Source organism: Catharus ustulatus, chromosome Z, assembly GCF_009819885.2.
Source record: "Catharus ustulatus isolate bCatUst1 chromosome Z, bCatUst1.pri.v2, whole genome shotgun sequence".
NCBI lineage: Eukaryota > Metazoa > Chordata > Aves > Passeriformes > Turdidae > Catharus > Catharus ustulatus.
Genome location: NC_046262.2, coordinates 17,046,124 through 17,067,926, shown reverse-complemented (window position 1 = coordinate 17,067,926; position 21,803 = coordinate 17,046,124). Strand labels below are relative to the sequence as shown.

At 41.5% G+C, this 21,803-nt stretch overlaps 1 protein-coding gene across 1 annotated transcript; it reads right to left on the bottom strand.

The window, feature by feature from the left end:
* Positions 1-613: 613 nt before the first annotated feature.
* On the bottom strand, positions 614-20,740 carry SNX18 (sorting nexin 18). Its single transcript, XM_033085699.1, has 2 exons — positions 19,195-20,740; positions 614-1,489 (listed from the first exon to the last, which is right to left on the bottom strand). Exons 1-2 carry the CDS (start codon positions 20,738-20,740, stop codon positions 1,236-1,238), a joined length of 1,800 nt encoding a protein of 599 aa, XP_032941590.1. The 3' UTR covers positions 614-1,235.
* Positions 20,741-21,803: the final 1,063 nt, after the last annotated feature.

Below are 21,803 nucleotides of genomic sequence, written 5' to 3'. Positions count from 1 at the left end.
AAGCGGCTCCCAGGCAAAGATATGGGAATTAGGAATAACAGTTCTTTACCAGGGAAATTAAAATAGAAATACAGTACTACAAAGAAACAAACTCCACACCCTGACAAAGTCAGAGTACAACCTGACACCCCGTCAGGCAGGGTGTTGGCAGCAGTCCCATTAAATGGTGGTTGCATCCTCTTGCAGTGACAGATGTGGTTCAGTTGGAGCAGTGCTCCTGTAGAAGGTGCAGTTTCCCTCCGGAGGTCAAGTGGTGTTGCAAAGAAATCCGGTTTTCCTCTGGAGTCCAGTGGAGAAAGAGGTTCTGCTAGTGTCCCAAAACCTCTGTTTTTTATCTTGGTAAGAAATGTTGGGCTCTTCCCCCTGGCTGGAGAAACTTCCAATGGGATGAAGCAATTTTATCAGTCACACAGTGGGACTCAATGTGCCATTAGCAGAAAATGACTCGCTGGAGGAAGGATGGGTTGTGAAAAGATAAAGAACAATGCCCTGTCTGGTTTCAATGGATGGCCCATTAGCAGAATATCTCCCACAGAGATAAGGCTCACTGCCCCCACCCTCAAGAGATACCATTTAGCACACTCTGTATTGTAACCGAACGTGCGGCTTGTAATCAGGTGCAGCTTATAATCGTGAAATTACTGTACTTGCCACGCAAACAGGATGGCAGCTGATTTTTTTCCAGTCAGTGTGAGGTTTCATTATCAGTTCCTGTCATAGGTATCAACCCTTCATTCATTCAATCATAAAAATGTGACTTACTAGAAAAGGAATAGAGTCTAAAGGCACAGAATCACATAGCTGCTCTAGTAGGAGTCTGTAAACAGAGAATTGTTTGAAGTTAGGAAATCCAAATCGAGGAAAGTAAAAAGGCATCTGAAGCAGGCTTCTATCCAGCCAACTTCCTTAAATACCCAAAGGGCTTTGAGGTCTACGAAGTATGCACTAAGATACTGTATTTCAAAAAGCAATAAGGCAAATAGTATACTCATTATTTCAAAAAAGTTACAATGGTGTAGGCATACACAGTATAACTTAGTTACAATGTGTGGTACTGTTTCTACTACATAGCCCTATAACTGTTTTCTTTCTACATAACCGGAGATTAAACCCAGGTTCCAGGTGAACACAAACCCATCCTTGTACCGCCATCTACCACTGCCAACAGCTCTTCAGCAGCATTTGCTTTGCTGCCTGGGTCATGTTCGTGCTGAACAAAGTCCACAAATCAGAGATTAAACACTGTCATACTTGTGAAGAGCTTCTTCTAGCTTTTGTGTCACTTTTTGAAAAAAGAGTATTTGCTGTTGCAAGAAATGCTGCATCTGTGATTTAAAGTCCCTCACACGAATTTTGTGGAAATGATTAATTTCTGCAAGCGTTGCAAAAGAAATAATGTTACAACGTTCTTGAATGCCCTCAGCTTTTTGGAGCTCCATCTTCCCCTCTTCCACGTGCCGCTTACTCTCCTTTACTTTGGTAAGGGCTCCTGTGTAAAGAACAAAATGAAATAGTTGAACTGAGAGGACCATGTAGACTCAACTACTGAACTTTAACAAGTGATTTAAAAACAACAAATATTTGTATAAGGCTTATTCTCAGTGTATTTATAGGTGTGCATATACATACGTATATGAATGAAAAGGAATTAAACAAAAGCTTTTTCATGTAAGAAAAACCACAAACCAGTGGATCCTGTGTAAAAAATAAAACTCAACACTTTTTAAAGGCTCAAGCATGCAAAAGTTACTAAAACATCCTATTTTCCAACCTTAAAAATCAAATGGTGTCTTTCATAGATTAAGTAATCATTATACCAGTAGAAGAGTTAAGGAAAGCATGACAAAACTAGCCAGATCAATTAAAGCCTACATAAATACCAGAAAAATAACCTTGTTAAGAACTGGATTATGTGAAATAGCCCTTTTCCCAATCCTTGTGGAATATCAAAAACATATCTTAATACATAAAATCTTGTCAATACATGTTTTCGTTTTTACACCAGAGATACCCCAAAACTAATTACTGATTACTAGAGAATCTAAATGTTTATCTCAAAGTCACAGATGCTCAGGTAGACCTTATGCTTACACAGTGCTGTAAAAAGTAGTAGAAAAGCAGTTACAAAACTGACAACTCCCCCATCCAAATAGCTAATTGAGGCACACATCCTATAAAAGCAAAGGATCATCCTAAAAAGACCTACCAAAGCAGACCCATAAAATGATAGAATACCAAGATACATCTTAAGACATTTCACATTATTGGACTCAATTTCCCACAGAGCAACTTCTTTGCCTTAAATATTACATACTTTATTCATACAAGTAAACCAAATCAGACTAGTACAGCTTTTATCACCTCACTAGATTCTTGTTCCTTTAAATATTTGTAATGTCGTAACTCTCCCCTCATATTACACTTCTTGCATGTGACTACAGCGTGCTGCCTGAAGGCCAAGGGCAGTGTCTGTTTTGGGGAGCTGTGAGGCAGAAGCAGTGTTCCTCACCCTCCGGCTCCCATGGCATGACAGTGCTAAGAGCTTGGCACTGGCTCCTTCTGCTGATTGACCTCATCATCTCCATCCCGGCCCCAAAAACACCACTGAAAAATCTTTTCCACATGCAGTGGTGCCATCAGGGACACTGTGCCAGAAGATCTGTGTGCTGTCCTCTAAGGAATAAGGAATCTGTAAGATAGGGTATGATCTAAAAGATACTTAATCCCTTCTCCTACAAAAAGAACACTTCTTTCAACAAATTTAGGCTTAGCAAAATTTTTTCTGCACTCCGAGGGCACAACAGGAATCCATGCACAGCTGTGAAAAACTGAAATTTCGGACTTACTAGAAGCCAGATGTAGCTGGTTAAATAAACATGACAACTCTTCAGTTGTCATGTGGGAAACAGCTTTAGATGTTATTTCTAAAATGACCAAACTGGAAAAGAAACATTGAAATTCACAACATCAGCAGCTGAAAGCATAATTAAGCTCTGGAGCATGTATAATCTTTAGATTATTTTACACCAATAAAAACCATACATTACCAAACATGACTGCTCTCCAGACTAGATATATTATGCTATTTTTTGCTAAAGGGAAGAGAAAAAAAGAGAGAAGGAGGAGGAGCAGGAGGAGCAGAAGAAGGAGCAGGGAGGAAGGAGGAAGGAAAGGAATTTATAATTAGCGAAGGAATTCAGTGGGAAAAGTACAGTACAATCATTAACACTGCTTTATTACTGCATATGGATCGTACTGCTCCTGTACTGGAATTTCCTTTAAAACCTGGACAGAATTATAACCAGATGTTAGCAATAAATGACAAAGCTCACACATATGCTTAAGTATACAGTTATACTTTCATATTGCTTGGGTTAGTTGTTTGTTTTTAGTTTTTTTTTTTTTAATGCCTTTAAATGAAGCTTTTAATTATTAGTAATATAATTAACATTAAAATAACTACATAGAGGGGAAATGTTATCTTATTTTAGGAAAATCAGAGAATTCTCCCTAAACACAGACAAAAAACCCCCCAAACCCATGTGTTTTACTACAAGAAGAAATTAATTATTTGTTTTAAAATGTCATTTTTAAGCTGTTCAGCATCTACTGAAGTTTGCAAGACTTAGTCTAGCAAATCCAAGTTAAAAAGTGATTAGTTTTCATGGCTTTGAAAGCATCTTAAATAACAAAAAACTCCCAATTTTTTGCCAAACATCTTTCAATAATCCACACTTTTTGTATTTTAATCTATGTGAGCAAAACCCTGAGCTGAAACAGAGGTGTACTGATGTGGAAGGTTTAATGATTCAACCTATAGTGAGCAGGAGAACAGGGAATTGGGGACTAGAGAGCAGCCTCTTGTGCACATCCCTCTTGAAGAGAAGGGTCTTGCGCAGAGAAGCTTCACTAGGTGATGGTAACCCATAATAACTCCTAGCTCATAACGCTGGACCTGCTGTGCCCCAGGCTGTACAATATGAACCTCTCCAACTCCATTCTCACTAATTGATCCATCATTCTCAGTGCCTAATCCAGCACCTCGCAGCTCCTGCTGCCACCATTGGGGGATGCAGGGGTGAGCAAGGCCCACCAGTCTGGAAATACGCCTGCAGAAATTTCTCATGGTTTCTGATTTTAGTTATGTGAATTCCTAGTATTGGCTTGGGCAATCAAAAAAAGCAAAATGTATTTTAAAAAAGAAGGCTGAATTACAGCAGTCCAAGAAAAGGCTAAACATACTTTAAGAAAAAGAAACAGAAGGAGCCACCTCCCAATGCATATCAGCTCAAGGAAGCCTCCTGCAGAGTACATGCCTGGGATAAATATACACCAGTGCACTGTTCCCAGAGGAATGGAATACATAAATATAAATTCTTGGGCTTTTTTTCAATCCAGATGTACAGATTCTGATCAATCTTGCTCATGCCTTTAAAGACCTTCTATTAGGAGTCACTTTCCAGTGATCACGACTAGCTTTCAAACCAGCAAAGAGGGCCTAGATTAAAAATGATGCAAAAAACTATGCTACACCTATTTCTATTCTTAAAGGTGGGGGAAAGCTTATATGAATGCTGTTCGTCATTGCCCAAAGCCTTACAGTAAACAGATTCCAATGCTTACTGCAACTAAGAGTTTAAAGGAGAGTCAGATTTCAGTCTCTGCTTTGAAATATGACACTTTTAACAAGGGACATTTGTGCTAGCAAAATCTGTACTAGTGTATTGTGCTAGACACCAAGAAAACAGGGACAATGTAGAGTTCTCAACAGAAATAAGTAATTTCAAGCCATAAAACACAGTTTACTAACAGCTACTTAAATGGGTGATGAGGAGTTATGAGAAAAAAAAAAGAAATTTATTGAGACAGTAAGCTAGTCATGCAAACATGAGATTACTATAAGGTAGGAAGAATGATACACATTCAGGAAAAAAAAATCCTGAACCTGAAAGCACTTAGGGTCAAACAACCTATTTTCACATCATCCACAATTTTATTCTAGCAACAAATGTTTTAAGATTGTATGAAATGTCAGCTAAGGAGTGTATGGACCCATACACTCAATCTCCCTCCACACAGGAAATACATGTGTACTCCTATGAGCCCATGCTGATGTTTACATGTCTCCAAGCTGCAGCCTGCAATGTGCCCAGAAGGAAGAAGCTTTGGGGTTCCTCTTTTGCAGACTGCAATCCAGACTGCTTTTCACTCAACTCCTTAGTCTCTCTAGGAAGGAAGGCCTGCCTTGTGCCACAATCAGAAGCCAAAGAGCAAAGATATCTGCTAAGGATGTACCATATTCCCCTTTCCACCTCTTCTCAAAACACCCAAACATCAGTTCTCAAATGTTGCATGTAACATATAGGAGTGAGAAACTATCTGTGTCCAAAGCTACTAATCCACACAAATAATATTTCAGGGCAGGAGTCCTTGTTTTGCTATCTGCAGAGTGTTTACTACAATGACATCTGTTTCATGGTAGGACTTGCTCCATTCTTAAAAAACACAAACGTACATTGCTGTAGCAGCAGCAATTTAACTGCTACAGTAATGTTACATATGGATGAAACACAAAGAAGCATTAGCTCAAAGCTGCTGAACACAGCACCTGAAGCAGCGGCAAGCACCTGTTGAAGTCACTGGGGTCTGAAATTAACAGTTTGTCTCAAGAATCCTTAAGTCACCAATATATCAAAGTCTTCAGTATCTCACTTCAAAATATTCAACTTGAAAACTCACCCTGCTTGTAAGAGCCGGTAGGTTAATTTTTTATATCCTATGATTGTAATGCCTTTATTATTTCAGCTATTATAGCCATTGAAGTATCTCTTTCACTTCAATAATGAATTATACTAAAACAGAGCAAACACTTTTTTTATGATCTCTCAGCAGCTGCACCTCAGAAATCTTGTGCAAATAAAATTATCTATGCAATAAATATGTCATCTATTATCAGCAAGCTACAAAATAATATTTAGTGCAATACTTACTAGAAGGTAAAACAACATACATTTCTACACCATTCATCTGTCCAGCATATTAAATACTCTAACAGGATGCATGATGTGTCCTTCAAAGCACCTTAAGGAAGAGAGAGCTTTGAACTTGTCAAACAACTCCCTTCACCCTTTAAATAAGAAATCTAAGAAACCATCTCTAATGGAAAAGGAAAAAAAACATATTCATGATGCTGCTTTCATAAATAAAAGCAGATAATGTAACTAGAAATATTTTCCTTTTCCTCACTTAATGGTGAGATTATTTAACTACAGATGTTTGCCGAAAGACTTGAAAAAGCAAACTCTGTGTGGCTCACATGCATGGAAACATTATTTCTAATCCAGCAGAGCACTGCCAGAACAAGTTGGTCTACATGGTTGTCTCTCTTACTCCAGATCTAGCAAAGATGTTGTTACAAGATGTCTCAAATGACTAATCCAATAAAAGAATGCAAGTGGCCTGGGGAGAGAGACGATGCCTTAGCTTTATCAGTGGCTTAGCTATGTGATCCAGGTCAGCCCTGGGTTACACAATCATTAGCTCCCACACCAGGTAAATTGCAGAAGCATTTCATGAGTGTCCTGGTTTCAGCTAGGGTAGGTAGAGTTAATTTCTTCTTAGTACTGTTACAGTGCTGTGTTTTGGTTTCAGAATGAGAATGGTGTTGATAACGCAGTGATGTTTAGGTTTTTGCTAAGGCATATTTATTCCAAGTCAAGGACTTTATTTTCCTCCCTCCTAGTCTCATGTTCTGCCAGTGAGGAGGTCCACAAAAAAAAACTGTAAGGGAGCACAGTTGGGCAGGTGATTGGAACTGACCAAAGGAATATTCCACACCACAGAAGTCATGGCCAGGACATAAACTGCAGGGAGTGTCTTGGGGTGACTTTATGATGCTTGTATCCTAAATCATCTGTTCTGTTGCTGTTGAATGTTGAGTTCTGCAGCTTTAAGACTGGTTCCAGGAGTGAAGGGGGAGAGAAGAGGTGCAGAGTTTGTTATCAGAAATGGCACTTGCTCTCCCTCATCCTTCACACCGATTGTGTTGTCTGCACTGGACAGGCAGGAGAGAGCTCTCTTTTAGTTTCTGGCTAGCTGAGGCAGAAAAGCTCCCTGGACTGTGTTTTTTCCCTTTTTCTTGAAATTGTTCGAACCTGCTCTGGACTGAAAACCCAGAGGAGCAGCAGGAGCTCACACCCGTGCCACACTGGGCCTGGCCTGGGCCGCGGCATTTCCCAGCACTGGAGGGACTGAGAACAGACTGAGTGAGCCAGGTTGCAACCCATGAACGGGACTCTTCTGATTTTTTCATCTCTTCGGAGTAGTGAGAGGTTTTGCTGTTTGGTATTGTTCAATTGTGTGCTGGAAAGTGCTTTGCCTGTTAAATAAACAGGTGATTTTCCACTTCTCTCCAAAGAAATATTTCCCCGAACCAGTTAAAGAAGGAACTACCTTTCTCAAAAAGCCCTATTCAGAAGTTTTCTCCAAAATTTGCCCTAAACCAGAGTAGGGAGTCACCTAGAAACACAGCAGATCTGGGTTCGGGCAGTCTGGCATTGGTCAGTGGGTGGTGAGCAGTTGCATTGTGCATCACCTGTTTGTTTCCTTTTGATCACTGTTATTATTTACCATTATTACTGCATTTTCCATTAGTATCAATTATTTAACTGTTCTTACCTCAACATGTAAGTTTTACTTAAAGTGTCCTCCCCATTTCACTGAGGTTGGGGTGGGGGGAGAGAGAGGAAGGGGTTGAGAGAGTGGTTGCTCAGTGCCTAACTTCCAGCTGTGCTCAAACCACGACAATGAGATAACACATAGCATGAAATCCAACTCTGAAAAAACCCCCAAACTCCTCCCTCTCAACTGAAAGTGACATAATTTGCAACAGAACAGAGATTTTGCTACATTGACAGATTATTTTCTTAAGAATGCTCTGAGTGCTGATTAACCAAAGAAGCCTACACTGAGATTCTGCAAATTCTTTACATTTTCTGGCCAAGATTTATAACGGAAAGCGGCATAATAGGAATCTGCCTGAAATTAATACCAGAAGACTTTTTCAGTAGAGACTGAACTACAAGAAATGTCACAGGGAAAAAGTACCATTACAGTTATTAATACTGGATTATGCTGCTTTTTCAAAATCCAGTTTCCCAGTTTTACACTAAAAGTAGCAAGTGATTTTCAAAACCAAAGACTTTTGGTAAGTGCTAACACAATAGTTTTCAAACCCAGTCTTTGTATTTAAAAGATTATATTCTTCTCCTTAAGGGCACAAAACCATTTTAACAACATTCCCTTTTCCATAGTGAAATGTCGGAAGTATAAAACTTACAGACAACAAACCACAATTACTTTAGTATTATAGAGGTTTCTGTAGATACATGAAAATGGCTATAATGTTTTTAGAACTGCAGCCTAACCATAGTTAAAGAAGTGAACTTTGTTTTTCATCGTTTTGTTGCCCATTGCTTCAAAAAGCCCAGATAATATACTATCCTGTAAATTCAGATTCATAAATTACAGCATTCTGCTGACATCTAGATCAACACTGACTACAGAGTTATTAAAATCAGACATAATTATTTGTCAGTTACCCTGTTGCAAAGCTTATTGAAAGCTGACACTAACACATTCTTCAGTTCAAAATGAAGTCACTTTTTAATCTATACAACTCAGGAGCTCACACAAAAAACAGTCTTTGCTAGATATTTCAGAACATTAAGTAGCTGCAACCTCATCTGATGGTCTAAACTTACAAATTTATTTAATTACCATAAACCAAACTAAGAACGATGTTAGAATGCATGGTGTAAAACGTTAATTTTTCAAAACTACCAGGGTTGCTGGAAGTCTAACTAATGTCTAACTGATATTTAAAAAATTTTAAATAATATGATTATTAAGTTCTGATTAGACTCACCGAGCATACATATGTCAGTGTACACACATAGAGGAAGAGCATATAGACCTGATTTCATTTATCCAACTCTACAAGGACTGTAATCATACCTGTGCATGTTCAGAGAATGTAACATGATCACACTACCAAAAAGATATTTAAATCTCCACATTGTCAATGTGCATTTCAGTTCCAGAATGTCCCAGAGGAATCTACAAGCTTTGGTGTGCAGCAGCTCCAGTACAAATGTTTTTCTGGGCCAAGTTACACTACACTGCTATGTGAGCAGATGCCATAGCTTGCCTTTGAAGGAGTTGATAACAGAAAATGAGAGCAACACAGTTGAGTAAATGAAAGAAACAGAATTACCATTTCAATGCATCTACCGCTTCACATAATGCCACTAACAAAATTTTTAAAAACCCCAACAAAACATTATGCTAGGTAGCCAGATAGAAAAAAATGTCTAAAATTAAATTAATATTTTCTATTCAAATCTAGAATGCAGAGATGTTACAACAAAAGATGTTATCTTTTGATGTATTGTACACCAGCAGTCTTCTAAGCAAACAAATGACCCTCTTTTAGGCACTAAAGCATGTTTTAAATATGTTTGTGAATAGTTTAGACTTTATAAGCACCTACAGTGATGTCTGAAAGGAAGCCCACCAGGAATCACTTGACAATAAAATCCAGTTAAACTATGTGTCCAGCTGCCTATTATCACAAATACAATATTTTGCACCACAGCCTAAGAGGCACATGCCAGGTTTGCCCAATTCTATGACACTCTGTACTTTTTGGCACTTGTATTTACCATTTAAAAGAGTTTTTCTTCGGTGTGGTTTCAGCTGGCAGTGCAGACTAGGGGGACAGAAAAGAGTGAAACATAAACTAGGCTGTTCACTAGAACACAATAAATTTGCCCCTTAGAAAGCCATGTTTTTCAGGACTACTTGAAAATTTAAGCAATGGCAATTTGCAGAAGTACTAGGATGAAACCTTTCAGTAATTTTTAGTACTTCTTATTAATTTACATCTTACTGGGGCATCAAACAAGCTTTTTAATACAGAACTCTGCTTTTCCAGAATTAGAGTCGGTCTATTACAGTTTGGTTGTCACAGGTTTTGAACACTAGTTTTTTCCAATTAGGATACTAGGAACAAGCACGTTATGTTAGAAAGATGCTACAGATTTTTAACAGCTTTTGTAAGCATCCTGTTCATACTCCTGACTTCAAGACAACAACCATCAGAAATTAAGCTATCCATGGACAAAATAAATTAATTTTCAGTAGAAATGGTTATGAGCAGAAATGTCTTCTCCTCTCCAAAATAGATATAAGCACTATTACATTAAATGCTGCCTTCTTTCAAAATTTTTGTAAGATTCATGGGATGTGGATGGACAGGGGAAGAAAGGTAACACTGTGTATCAACATCCATACACTGTTACTGAGAGAAGTAAATATAAATGCAAGTTCCACAGACTCTTACAGCACTGCTTTATTGGGGCACAATGAAACATCTGCTTTCGGATGTTGTTTTCTGTTAAGGCTAAAAGGAAAGCAAAGAACAAATACAACTTACAGTGTTTGCTTGTCTATTATCACCTGCTTAACTCTACTACTGTCCTAAGATGAGCAAATAAGACACGTATAGGCAGTTTAACACAAATTCATATGAAAAGAGTCAAGATGCAAATGAGATGCAGATACTGGTTTACTTTATCCTAGTACCCTTTAATTGCCCTCTCTTAGATTTCTAAATGCTGCAGTTTCTCTGTAAGAACAAAAAGAAGTAGAATAATTGTTGCAGAAAAAAATACTCAAGGCAAGCCATCATTAATGCAACCAATTACAATATGCTATATAATACAAAAGCAGAACATGTGAAAACTGTAATATAACACTACATTCACATTATTTAAAAGAAAGGCTTCTTTAGTATATTGCTAGTAAGGTAGCATACATATTCATGCATATAAAGATTCGAAATCACAAAAATTCTAAAAAAAATTAGAATAAGTTGCTTTTTACCATCAGACAACAACGCAATGTAAACTCCAAATCACAGGATGAACCTGCTTTTCACACTGCTAATGAATGAATGCATGTAGGCATAAAAAGGGTAGCTTAGTTCATCATGATTACAGAAGTTGTCCATCCATGATGTGTACCTACTTAAAACAAAGGCTGAAAACAACACTTCTTCCTGTTCGGCTGCAGTAACCACCCAAAATCTCTGGCAAGAACTGAATAGATTGTTTAAACGTTGGTGGGTTGTTTGGGGCTTTTCTCCATTTTATTTTAAGTCCTCATGGCTATCATGAAAGATACAAACAAGACTAAATAAGAAAGCATGTGCCATTTGTTTACTCTAGTCTGCTAATAAGGTTTATGTTTAGGGACTCAGCCAAATACAATTTCCTATTTTTTCAATCAAAATTTTCAAATTCTATGCTATTTGAACCAGGCAATTTCAAATACATCAGGTGCCAACTGGATAAGTTTATACAGTCTGCACTTACTGACTTGGCATTTCAACTGTTCAAACAAAGTCTAACAATGAAATAATGGAAAGATGTTGGAAAGGCTGAAACATGCCCTTGTTTCAAAGGTGACTTACAAACTAGAATGTCAGTCAGCTTGTTTGTTTTTGATAATGTGCTAATAAAGAACTGAAAGAGCTCCGGGATCTTTTTTCCATTTTCTGTCTACCAATTCTTGTCTTCCATGTTTAGATGTAAGCCAAATTGTCAGCCAGACTAGGAACACCCAGAGCTTCAGGAGAACTATCCCACTATACAGACTCTTCATATGTCTCTCAAAAGCATTACTTTGTTCTTGAAATAGAATTACTTCCTCTTTCTACAATATAAATTTTAAGCCTTCAATGTCTACACTGTTCTGCTACTCCCTAGTTGCTCACAGGGCCATCCCAGTAGACAAGGCCTTAATGCATGTGCTGAGCACATAGTATGGGGTATTTTCTGTGATCTGACTAAAAAACTGATGCAAATTTACATTTATTTAAATATGCACTTGCCTGTAGTCAAACCTAGAGGTGTGAGCTCCAATCAGAATTTCTCCTGTTAGGATTAAGAGGGTATACTGGACAGACTTCTGATGTGCAGTAATACATATAGTCTCTCCCACGGAAGGAACAGCTAAGCTCTTCCTCTGATACCAGCAAGTTTTGAAAAAACAACCAATCCACTGGTGTTTTATTAGCCATGAAATGTCTCTCTGTTACTGAACGCGCATGATACCAGACTAATTTCAAAAGTTAATAGGAAAAAGACGCATCACAACAGCATGAATCTTGCTCCCCTAGAAAGCCACAGAGATTGTGGAGGAGTGGAAAAGAAGGAAGAACCATACATTAAGAAGACCCATACATTTTTCAGACAGACAGAGCATAGAAGTCCTTTATTTCCTCTTCCTGTTTAATTTTCTTCAAATGGAGCCATTGCACAATTTTAGTTGTTTACTCCTGTCCTCTGACTTCACACCAACGAAGACAGCTGTAATTTTATAAAGTTTCTAAATGTGAAGATGCTTTCACATTTTAGCTCCATTTCCTTAAGGTTACCTTCAAATATTGTGAGACAACATTGGGTAATGCAGCTGCAAGCAGACAGTGTTACATCATCATTGTAACAGCTATGGGGAGGCTGACACGACAAAAAAACAGAAGACATCCTGGAGTAGTACACCCTTTCTCACCAAAACTCCTACACAGACAAAATGTCCATCTCTTTTTACTGTTGCAAGGGTCATCTGGCTAGGATTACAGGCCTAACTCTTATCCACCAGCTACAGGAGTTGAAGCCCATGCAAAGTGCATGCATTTGAGGGACAGAGGAGGAAAAAACCCTAAAATATGGATAAAAGGAAAAACAGTGATGAGAAAAACAATTTCTGCACAACAAACTGCAGAGCTTAGGAAGTAAGCATGAGAGAAAAGCACTGCTTTTATACTGTGATATAAAGTTTTAGGTACCAATATTAACCAGACCGATCTATTCATTAATTCAAATACCACTTCTTCTTCCTGGAGGGCGGCAGGAGAAGGAAATGCGAAATGCTAGAGAGTTCCAGGTTTCAGTGCTGTTTGGGTTTTCTGGTGCTTTAAATTTTGATGCATTTCCATCTGGATAGATTTTTCACCTACAATTTTGTAAGATATTCCAAAAACACAGCAAGTGCATTCTTTAAAGCCTATGTCTAGAATTAAGTTTGCTTCAGGTAAATAAGACAATTTGCCTTATTTTACTTTTCACAAACAGTGACGAAGAAACAATTAATCAGTCATATATTTTTAAAAATAATTCTCTTAAATTCTAACATGCAAAGGAAATGGAATTGCCTGTACTGTATCTCAGGAAACATTTAGACCACTTTTTCAGATCTCTTTTGTAAAAACCATAACCAGAAGTTTGTCAAACATTAACAGCATAACATTAAGACAGAAGAAATCTAGAAAGCATGTTAGTCAGTATTTCTTCCACCTTCATAAATCACAAGAGGCCAATTATAGTAATTCTTAAACAAAACTTGAAAGAAAGAAATCCAAAACTCACCCAACTTCTCTGCCCTCACCAAACAAATATGAAGACAAAAGAGCCAAACAAGAATGAGCTAGGATACTAGCATATGCTGTCTCCAATTCCCACAAGTGCATGAATTTTCTACCTGAACTTGCATGGGCCTGCAGAGATTGCATGGGTCTGTGTTGAAGATTACAGAAGTAGGAAGATTACATCAAGTTGAGCGAAGCTTTAGCAATTAATACATAGAAATTATTTCACCAAGAATGCCTAGGGAATTTCCCTAAGCAGACCTTAAATGCATAAAAGAGAAGGTATTATCCATTACAAATGGGAAGCTGCCTTGCTTCTCAAAATTAAAAAAAAAAGGAACCAGTATTTCTTGAAAGAGACACCAGTTCTGCAATAGAAAATTACAAAATGCAGCTTTGTTTTTTGAGCCTCTGGTACTTAATATCCCTTCTCTGCAAATGTTTTGCTGGAGGCTAAAGAAAACTGTGTACAAGTGTATCTAATATGTATCTTCCATTCCAAAACTCCATGTATACACACAAGAATATTTTCATACAAGTGCATTAGAAGCATTCACCTAAAAGGGGTTAAGGGCTAGATTTATAAAAGTATTGGGGTGTTTAGAAGCTTGAGACAACACTCTGCCATCATCTACCTTATCCAGGAACCAGTTTTCCCTAATCACTTAGTTTTCAAGCAAAACCTATTGAACAACAAGTTGTTGTAAGGGCCATATGCCTTGGTAACTAATATGCTCTATGACAGCCTCAGCAGGACTCTCAACCCAAGTATTTCCAGATGGAAATGTGATGCTTCCAACTGGGGACACTCTTTGCTGTAGGGCTCAATTGAATGAATCATCAGACCTGGACTAGGGTGCACATGAAACAAAGAAAGGTCTCAAAGCATTGACCTGTTGATCCTTGACTGGCATGCGGTACAGAAATGTTAAAATACTTCTCTGTCTCTTCTACACCAGGAACTTTAACTCTTCCTTCCCTACAGAAAATTCCTTAAACATGAGGAACTCAAGATGAAAGAAAAGGACTCTTGTACAAGAAAAGAGGAAAAGGAATCTTCTAAAATCTCCTAGTGAAGCTATTGCCATTTCATAAAATATCAATTAACAATATTAATAAGACAATGAAACAGTTTGAAAGTATTTCCACAGTCTGCTGATACACATTTTACACAAAATACACAAATCAGATCACATATGATGTCCTCAGCACAGAAGACAGAAAGACCTGAATCCCAAAACAATTAAAAGCACAACAGTAAACATATTTTCCTGGTAAGATGCAGACAAAGCAAGAGCAATGCTTAGGTTCAAAGCAATTGCTTTGGTTCATAACTCTAAAGAAAAAGACAAAGCCCATATAGAGAGAAACTTTTATCTCTGTGGCTCTTTTTGCAGAAGTTGCAGAAAGTTCTAAAACAAAACCTCAGGCATGCAGACTTCTCAGCCCATAGCACAAAATGCACTTAGAAATCACATTCAGCAGCTCTTCAGCTAACTGTAATACAGCAAAAGTATAACAGGGCAAGACAGTTAAAACTACATAATCACAGAATATGCCAAGTTGGAAGAGACCCATGTATCACTGCATTCAACTCTTAGCCCTACACAGGACATCCCAAGATGTACCACTAGGTGCCTAAGGTTATTGTCCAAACGCTTCTTGAAATCTATCTGGCTTGGTGCTTGGTCCACTTCCCTCCTGCAAGCCTGTTCTAGGGCCCCAAAATCATCTGAGTGAAGAACCTCTTTCTAATATCCAGCCTCAACCTCTCCTGACAACTCCAGGCCATTTCCTTGGGTCACGTCACCAGTCACACAGATCAGTGCCTGCCCCTCCTCTGCCCCTCACAAGGAAGTTGCAGGTCGCAATGAGGTCTCCCCTCAGTCTCCTTCAGGCTGCACAGACCAGGTGACCTCAGCTGTTCCTCCTATGGCTTCCCCTCCAGAACCTTCAACATCCTCACGGCTCTCCTTTGGACTCTCCCTAGTAGTTGAATGCAGGACAATCCCCTCCCTTGCCCAGCTGGTGATGCTGTCCCTGATGCCCCCAGGACACGCTTGGCCCTCCTGGCTGCCAGGGCACTGCTGGTGCTATGGACCAGAACTCCAGGGCCCTTTCCATGGCAGTGCTCTCCAGCCTCTCATTGCCCAGTCTGTCTGTGCATCCAGGGCTGCCCCATCCCAGGTGCAGAATCTGACACCAGCCCTTGTTGAACTTCATAGGGTTGATGATTGCCCATCTCTAATCTATCGAGGTCTCTGCAGGGCCTCCCTCCCTCTGAGGCAGTCAACAGCTCCTCCCAGGTTTGTATTACCTGGAAACATGCCCAGTGTCCCTTCCACTCCTGAGTCCAAGTCATGTATGAAGCTGTTGAAGAGCACAGGACTGAGGATGGAGCCCTGTGGAACCCTCCTAGTGACAGGTCCCCAGTCTGATAGCACCCCATTCACTGTAACCCTTTGTGCCCAACCCATGAGCCAGTTCTCACCCATCCCATACTGTGTTTGTCCAGCTCTGAGCTGGACAATTTGTCCAGAAGGATACAGTGAGAGAGAGAGCAATGAAAGCTTTACTGAAATCCAAAAATATCACATCAGTTGGCTTCCATTGGTCAAATAAATGGATTACCTTGTCATAAAAGGAAGACTCAATAAGCAGGACTTTATTAGCATGAAGCTGTGCTGGCTGTGACCAAGGACTGCATTGTCTTTCAGGTGTTTTCCAACACCTGCCAGAATAATATTTTCTATGATTTTACTGGGCACTGAAGTGAGATTAGGAGGCCACTGGAAGGGGTCCTCCTTCCTGCTCTTCTTGAGAACTGGGAGAACGTTTGCCAGCTTCCAGTCAGCTGGGACCTCTCAGGCTTTCCAAGACTGCCAAAAAATCATTGAAAAGAGTATTGTAAGAACATCACCCAGCTCTTTGAGGATTCTTGGATGAATCCTATCAGGCCCCATAGATTTGCAGGGATCCAGCTTGAGCTGAGAAGGTCGACTGGGAGTAGATCATTCTCACACTCATGGTCCTCCAGCTCTATGCACAGACACAGGCATGTTTTGGTACAACTGCCTTTGCTCTTCCATCCTGCTCAGATCCAAGGGAATATGATCTTGGGTTTTATCCAAAGCAAACAATATATCTGCATTATGTAGCAAAAAAAAAAGAGCACTAGTCCTAATTTCAGTGTTCATAATTTTAAAGGCATAGCCATTTAATAAATGTATCAGGCTGCTGCTTCTGCCACTTGTAAAGGCACTTTGGTCTCATTTTACTGCTCAATGAGGTTGTACACAAGAAAACAAAACCCTTGAAGAAAGACATATCAACTCTATTTTTCAGATATTTCTTATCACAAACACAGTTAGCTATTGACTATACAAACAGATATTTGTATGATCTATAGGGATAATATTATTTCTCAAAACTGGCAATAACCATCCCAGACAGTAAATTTAAAATAAAGCCTTTATGTTGCAAGAACACCAAACAGTTAATATTTTCATCTGAAGTTTACAGATTGGAATTGAAAAGCTGTACCTTTTAAAAAGTACCCTTAAGAGTAATAAACCAGCAGTATATGGAGTGCAAAACATGACTCTCAGTCTTCCTCTAGTTTGCTATCTTTTAACAACAGTAACAAACAGCCAACCCACACAACTCAGCTCCTGTCATGACCATAGACACTCAAGAGACCAATCTCTCAAGCCCCTGCCATATTCCTATCACTAGTATGTACCATGGATGATACTGTGAACACAATGCTAGCTCAGAGGTGCTGGAGCATTAATAGCTGCATGCAGGAGATTTAGACATTTCTCCAATCTGCTCCATGACAGCATTCTAGCTCAAAAACAACTCTACATAATTCATGCTCATGTACTATTCTAGTTGTTTACATGAAGCTTCAGCAGTTCATCAACGTAAACTAAATGTAAATTCAAATAGAGCTAACAAAAGAAATAAGAAATAAGCACTTATCTTATTGCTCCCAAATCTGTCTTCAAAGGCTTGTCTCCAAAAAGACTTCAGTGGAGACCTCCATATATAACCTTAAAGCCTGAGGATGTATTATTTAAATAGTATATATAGTCTGCTGGATTTTTCCATCTTATAAAAATATCCATTCCTTTATTTTTTCCAGAAGCTTTCAGATAATCCTGTTAGATGACAACTCACTTTAACATGCTCTGCTCCCAAACATAAGGCATTGCCAAGGCCACTCATCTCTCAAAATCTAAAATATTTTAAAGCTGTTATCAAAATACAATACCACAGCAGCTAGCAAACCAACTCCTCAAATGTTAACCTTCACACCTCACTTTCTCCTTCAAATAAAATTAAGGTTGTTTAAATTTCCATTCACAATTTTTGTTATTTGACAGCAAAATGGAAATCTGACTTTAATGCATGCAATTTTTATGAAAAGCTTATTTTCTTAAATAACAACAAATTGTGCACTTCATAGCAACTCCCTTTCCTCAGATGTTCCCAGCAATGCATCCTGTCTTTTTGCTCTGTTGAAAAAACTTTTCCAACTCTTTTTTTACCAAACTTAATGTACTGTTACAGGTGCAAAACCCTTGGAAATGTCATGCAAAAGCAAAAAGACTGATTTGCCCTTGGTGACAACTCACAGAACACTACTTATTAATCTCCCAAAATAATTTTCCACAAAGCTCATGCATTTTCTTGGCTAACTTACAGACACCCATTTCTGCAGAGCATATATGATGTTTTCTTGATCTATTTTACAGCTCAAATCCCCACACCCTGCTGAACTTTCAGTTGAAAATGACAGGTAAGAAAGATAACAGAAAAAAATAATTAATTATGAACTTACCTACTTGAAATGGTAAAGAATATATGACTATCAATAATTTAACAGCAGAATCTCCACGTATACAGTACTACAAGCTCCTGTTTATCCGAACAAGTGTCATTAGTTATACAGTAGTTTTTTTGTTTGTTTTTGAGTTTCTTTCTGACAGATCACAAAATATAACTAACTTTGTAACTAGCAATCTGAACTTGGAAAGTGTATTTCAGCTAGCAAGATGCTGAAAGGATAACAGGTGAGCAACATCTGTTCATGACTGTAAGAGCAAAGGTTGAATAACTGCCACTAAGAACAATTTAGCTGATCATTACTCTTTCAAAGACACCACAAGATGCTTGGCTGAACAAAGATGCCCCAGCAGCCCTAAACATCTCATCAGATTAATGCTGCAAAACACACACCTCCATGTGCACCTTGAACAGGGTGGTCAATCGGAGCAGTACCTGCATCCTCATATTACCTCATATTCATTACCTAACAGACAAGACCGTTAAGATACCTCACATACCTCACAGTAATAGATGTTTCCATACCACTTGATTTCCAGGGTTTGTAAACAAGCTCAATCATCTCTAATATACAGGCAGTTTAGTTCGACGTGGTCACTTTCAGAGACATGCAGCCAAACACAGCAACCTCTGACCAGCAAAACTCCCTATGTTTAGGCCTTTGGCACAAAATAAAATTGCTCCGGTGTGTTTTTTGTATTTCTAGCGAGAGTTTATCTGAATAAACATAGGAAGATTGAACACAAGGCCAGCAAGCCAGACACAGGGCAAATTTATATCCTGGTTCCTATACAGGTTGCATACCACTGATAGTCAAAACTTATATTGTTTCAGAAAACGCATAAGAGTCTTACCTTTCTGCACATGGATGATGTCTGGAAAGTTGGCCAAATGCCCCTGATATAGCGCTAACAAATCCATCACAGGATCTAGGTCTTGCCGGGGCTGATCTGCAAAGAGGTCCCCGATGGTATCATAGGCTTCTGCAGTGAAGGCTATGGCTTGGTTGAGGCCAGCTGAAAAGGCTTGCTGGTCCAGCTCAAATGCCTGACTCAGGCACTTGAAGGAGTGCCCCACCTTCTGGTATTCCTTCTTGAAACCAGTGACTTGTTTGCGGGCAAACTCGTTGGCCGTGTGATTAAGTTGCAGGGCACTCTCATCCATCTTCTTGGTGAAGGCTTTGAAGCCATCCACCTGGCTTTCCACCTCCTGCAAGTCCAGGCTGGCCCCAGGGCCTGTAGGGACACTGATGGTCAGAAAAAAGTTGGCACCCACCATCTCATCCTTTTCAGCCTTGCGCTTGCCCTGCTTCCAGGCCTTCTCATCCGTGCTGGGACAGGTGAGGAAGTGCTGGAAGGCATCACACTGAGCCAGCACGGGGTGGCTGCACATGTGGTCCATCCACCATGCCAAGCCTTTGCGACGTTTAGAGATGAAGTCCTCCTCAAAGCGGCCAGTGGCCTGTTTCTCTGGCAAGTGGGGCACAGAGATGACAGGGAACTTCTCAGCCAGGCGCCCATAGAGCCAGTCAAAGTGCTTGTAGCGGCGGTGCACCTGCTGGCCGGTGTGGCTGGGCACCAGCTTGTAGGCGATGTAGCTCTTCATGCCCTTGAATTTGGTCTGTTTGGTGGGGTCCTCGATGGAGCACTGGAAGGGGTAAGGGTTCTCTTGCCACTCGGGGCCCCTGGGGCCCAGCACCACACACAGCTTGTCCCCGTCCTTCACGAAGCCCGACGCCTCGCCCAGCACGAAGGCCTCTCCGCCGGACTTGACGAAGGTGGAGAAACGATTGAGATTGCGGCTCACCGTGGCCGAGCTCTTGGCGGCGCCGCCGCCGCCGGGCGGGTGCGGGTGTCCCGGTGGGTGCCCCGCGCCGCGGGGGCCCAGGGATGGCTCGGAGCGGGTGGACAGGCGGTACCGGCCCGAGGCGCCGCCGCCCGCCGCCTCGTAATCGGGGTAGGAGCTGCCCAGGGCGCCCGGCTCGTCGGCCACCGTGGAGCTGTCGTCCCAGTCATCGTCCCAGTCGTCATCGCTGCCCTGACTCGGCTGGTAGGAGCCGCCGTAGGGCGGGAAGGGATACCCGGCGGGGGGCGGCGGGAAGGGCTCGGGCGGGGGCTGCTGCGTTGCCGGCTTGAAGGCGGCGGGGGGCGGCAGCGGCTCGAATCCGCCGACGGGGACGTTTGCGTAGCGAGCGGGCGGCGGCGGCTCGGCGGCGGGGGCGCGGATCACCTGCACGTAAGAAGCCGGGAAGAGCCCGCGGTCCCCGCGGCTGTTGACGCCCTCCAGCCACCCCTCGATGTCCTGCTCGCTGCACAGGCTCAGCACTTCGTGCTCCCGGAGCGAGATCTCACCGGGGTTCTCCGACCTGAAGTCGTACAGCGCCCGCGCCCGCAGGGCCATCGCCGCCGCCCGGGGCGCTCGCTGCGCCGCCGCCCCCTCACCGCGACTCGCTGGCGGGGCTGCAGCACCAGAGTGCCGCCGCCCTCAGGCTTCTCTTTCCGTCGGCGGCCTGCCCGGTGCCGCTCCCGGAGCCGGCGGCGGGCGCGGGGCCGTGCCGGGCCGTCCCACGTCGTCAGTTGCGCTAATCCAGAGCCGAGCGGCAGGGCGGAGCAGCCGAGCGCAGAGCGGCCGCCCCCATCGATGGCCCCCTCCCTTCCCCCTGCGCCCCCTGCCGGGGGCCTCGCCGAGCGCGTCCCGCAGTCCCCCCGCCTCCGGGCCCGGTGTCTCTGCCCGTCTCTCCTGGCCACGCCGGGTCCCGCTGGCCTCCTCCGGGCCTTTGCCGCCCGATCGCTGCCGGCGCCTCCCGACCCCTCGAAGGCGCGTCAGCGTCTCCCCGCGTCCGGCCGGGAAGCTTCCCGAGCCCTTGGGTCTCCTCCTTGCGCCCTGGTGCGGCCGCGCTGGTGCTGCCGGCGCTCCCCCGGCTGCCTGCTGCGTCCATAAAGAATGGCAGGGTGCGTTCTGCTCTTGGATAACGCGTATTTTAGCCTTCGCAAAAAATGTAGTCGTGCCACTGATGTTGGTTTTCTGTTGAACAGCCTCAGTCTAGTCGAGATGCTTTTCTCCCTACCTGTTGCTCCTGGTCCCGTGGTGTCTAGTCATATGGATCCCGTCCCGTTAATCATCTTTGACCTCTCTCTGGATCCCTAGGCACAAGTTTCTCTCAAAATTTCTTCGTGCTCACGAGTAATTAGAAAGCAGTTTTTCAGAGTAGGTGTTCAAGTTCTTCATGTTTTCACATTAGCACCCGGATATCTTGCTCATTTGTCTGCCGTAGTTTAGGTAGTATGTTACTTCATAGATCTTCGTGTCAAATAATTTGTCTTCACCTGGGAGTGAATCACTGGACTGCTACAAGACCCACTGATTCTTTTCGTTGCTGGTTTTAGTGTTTGATACCCGGAGCTTACTTTTTACAGTTTTTCTTTGGACCTTCATTTTCTCCAAAATTATTGCTCATATTATC

What these genes read in the sequence shown, in the direction of transcription:
- SNX18 (XM_033085699.1), bottom strand. Translation starts at nt 20,740, where the DNA reads ATGGCCCTGCGGGCGCGGGCGCTGTACGACTTCAGGTCGGAGAACCCC. An exon ending in CATCATCCATGTGCAGAAAG is followed by an intron (nt 1,490 to 19,194) that starts GTAAGACTCTTA and finishes TTCTTTACACAG; the next exon opens with GAGCCCTTACCAAAGTAAAG.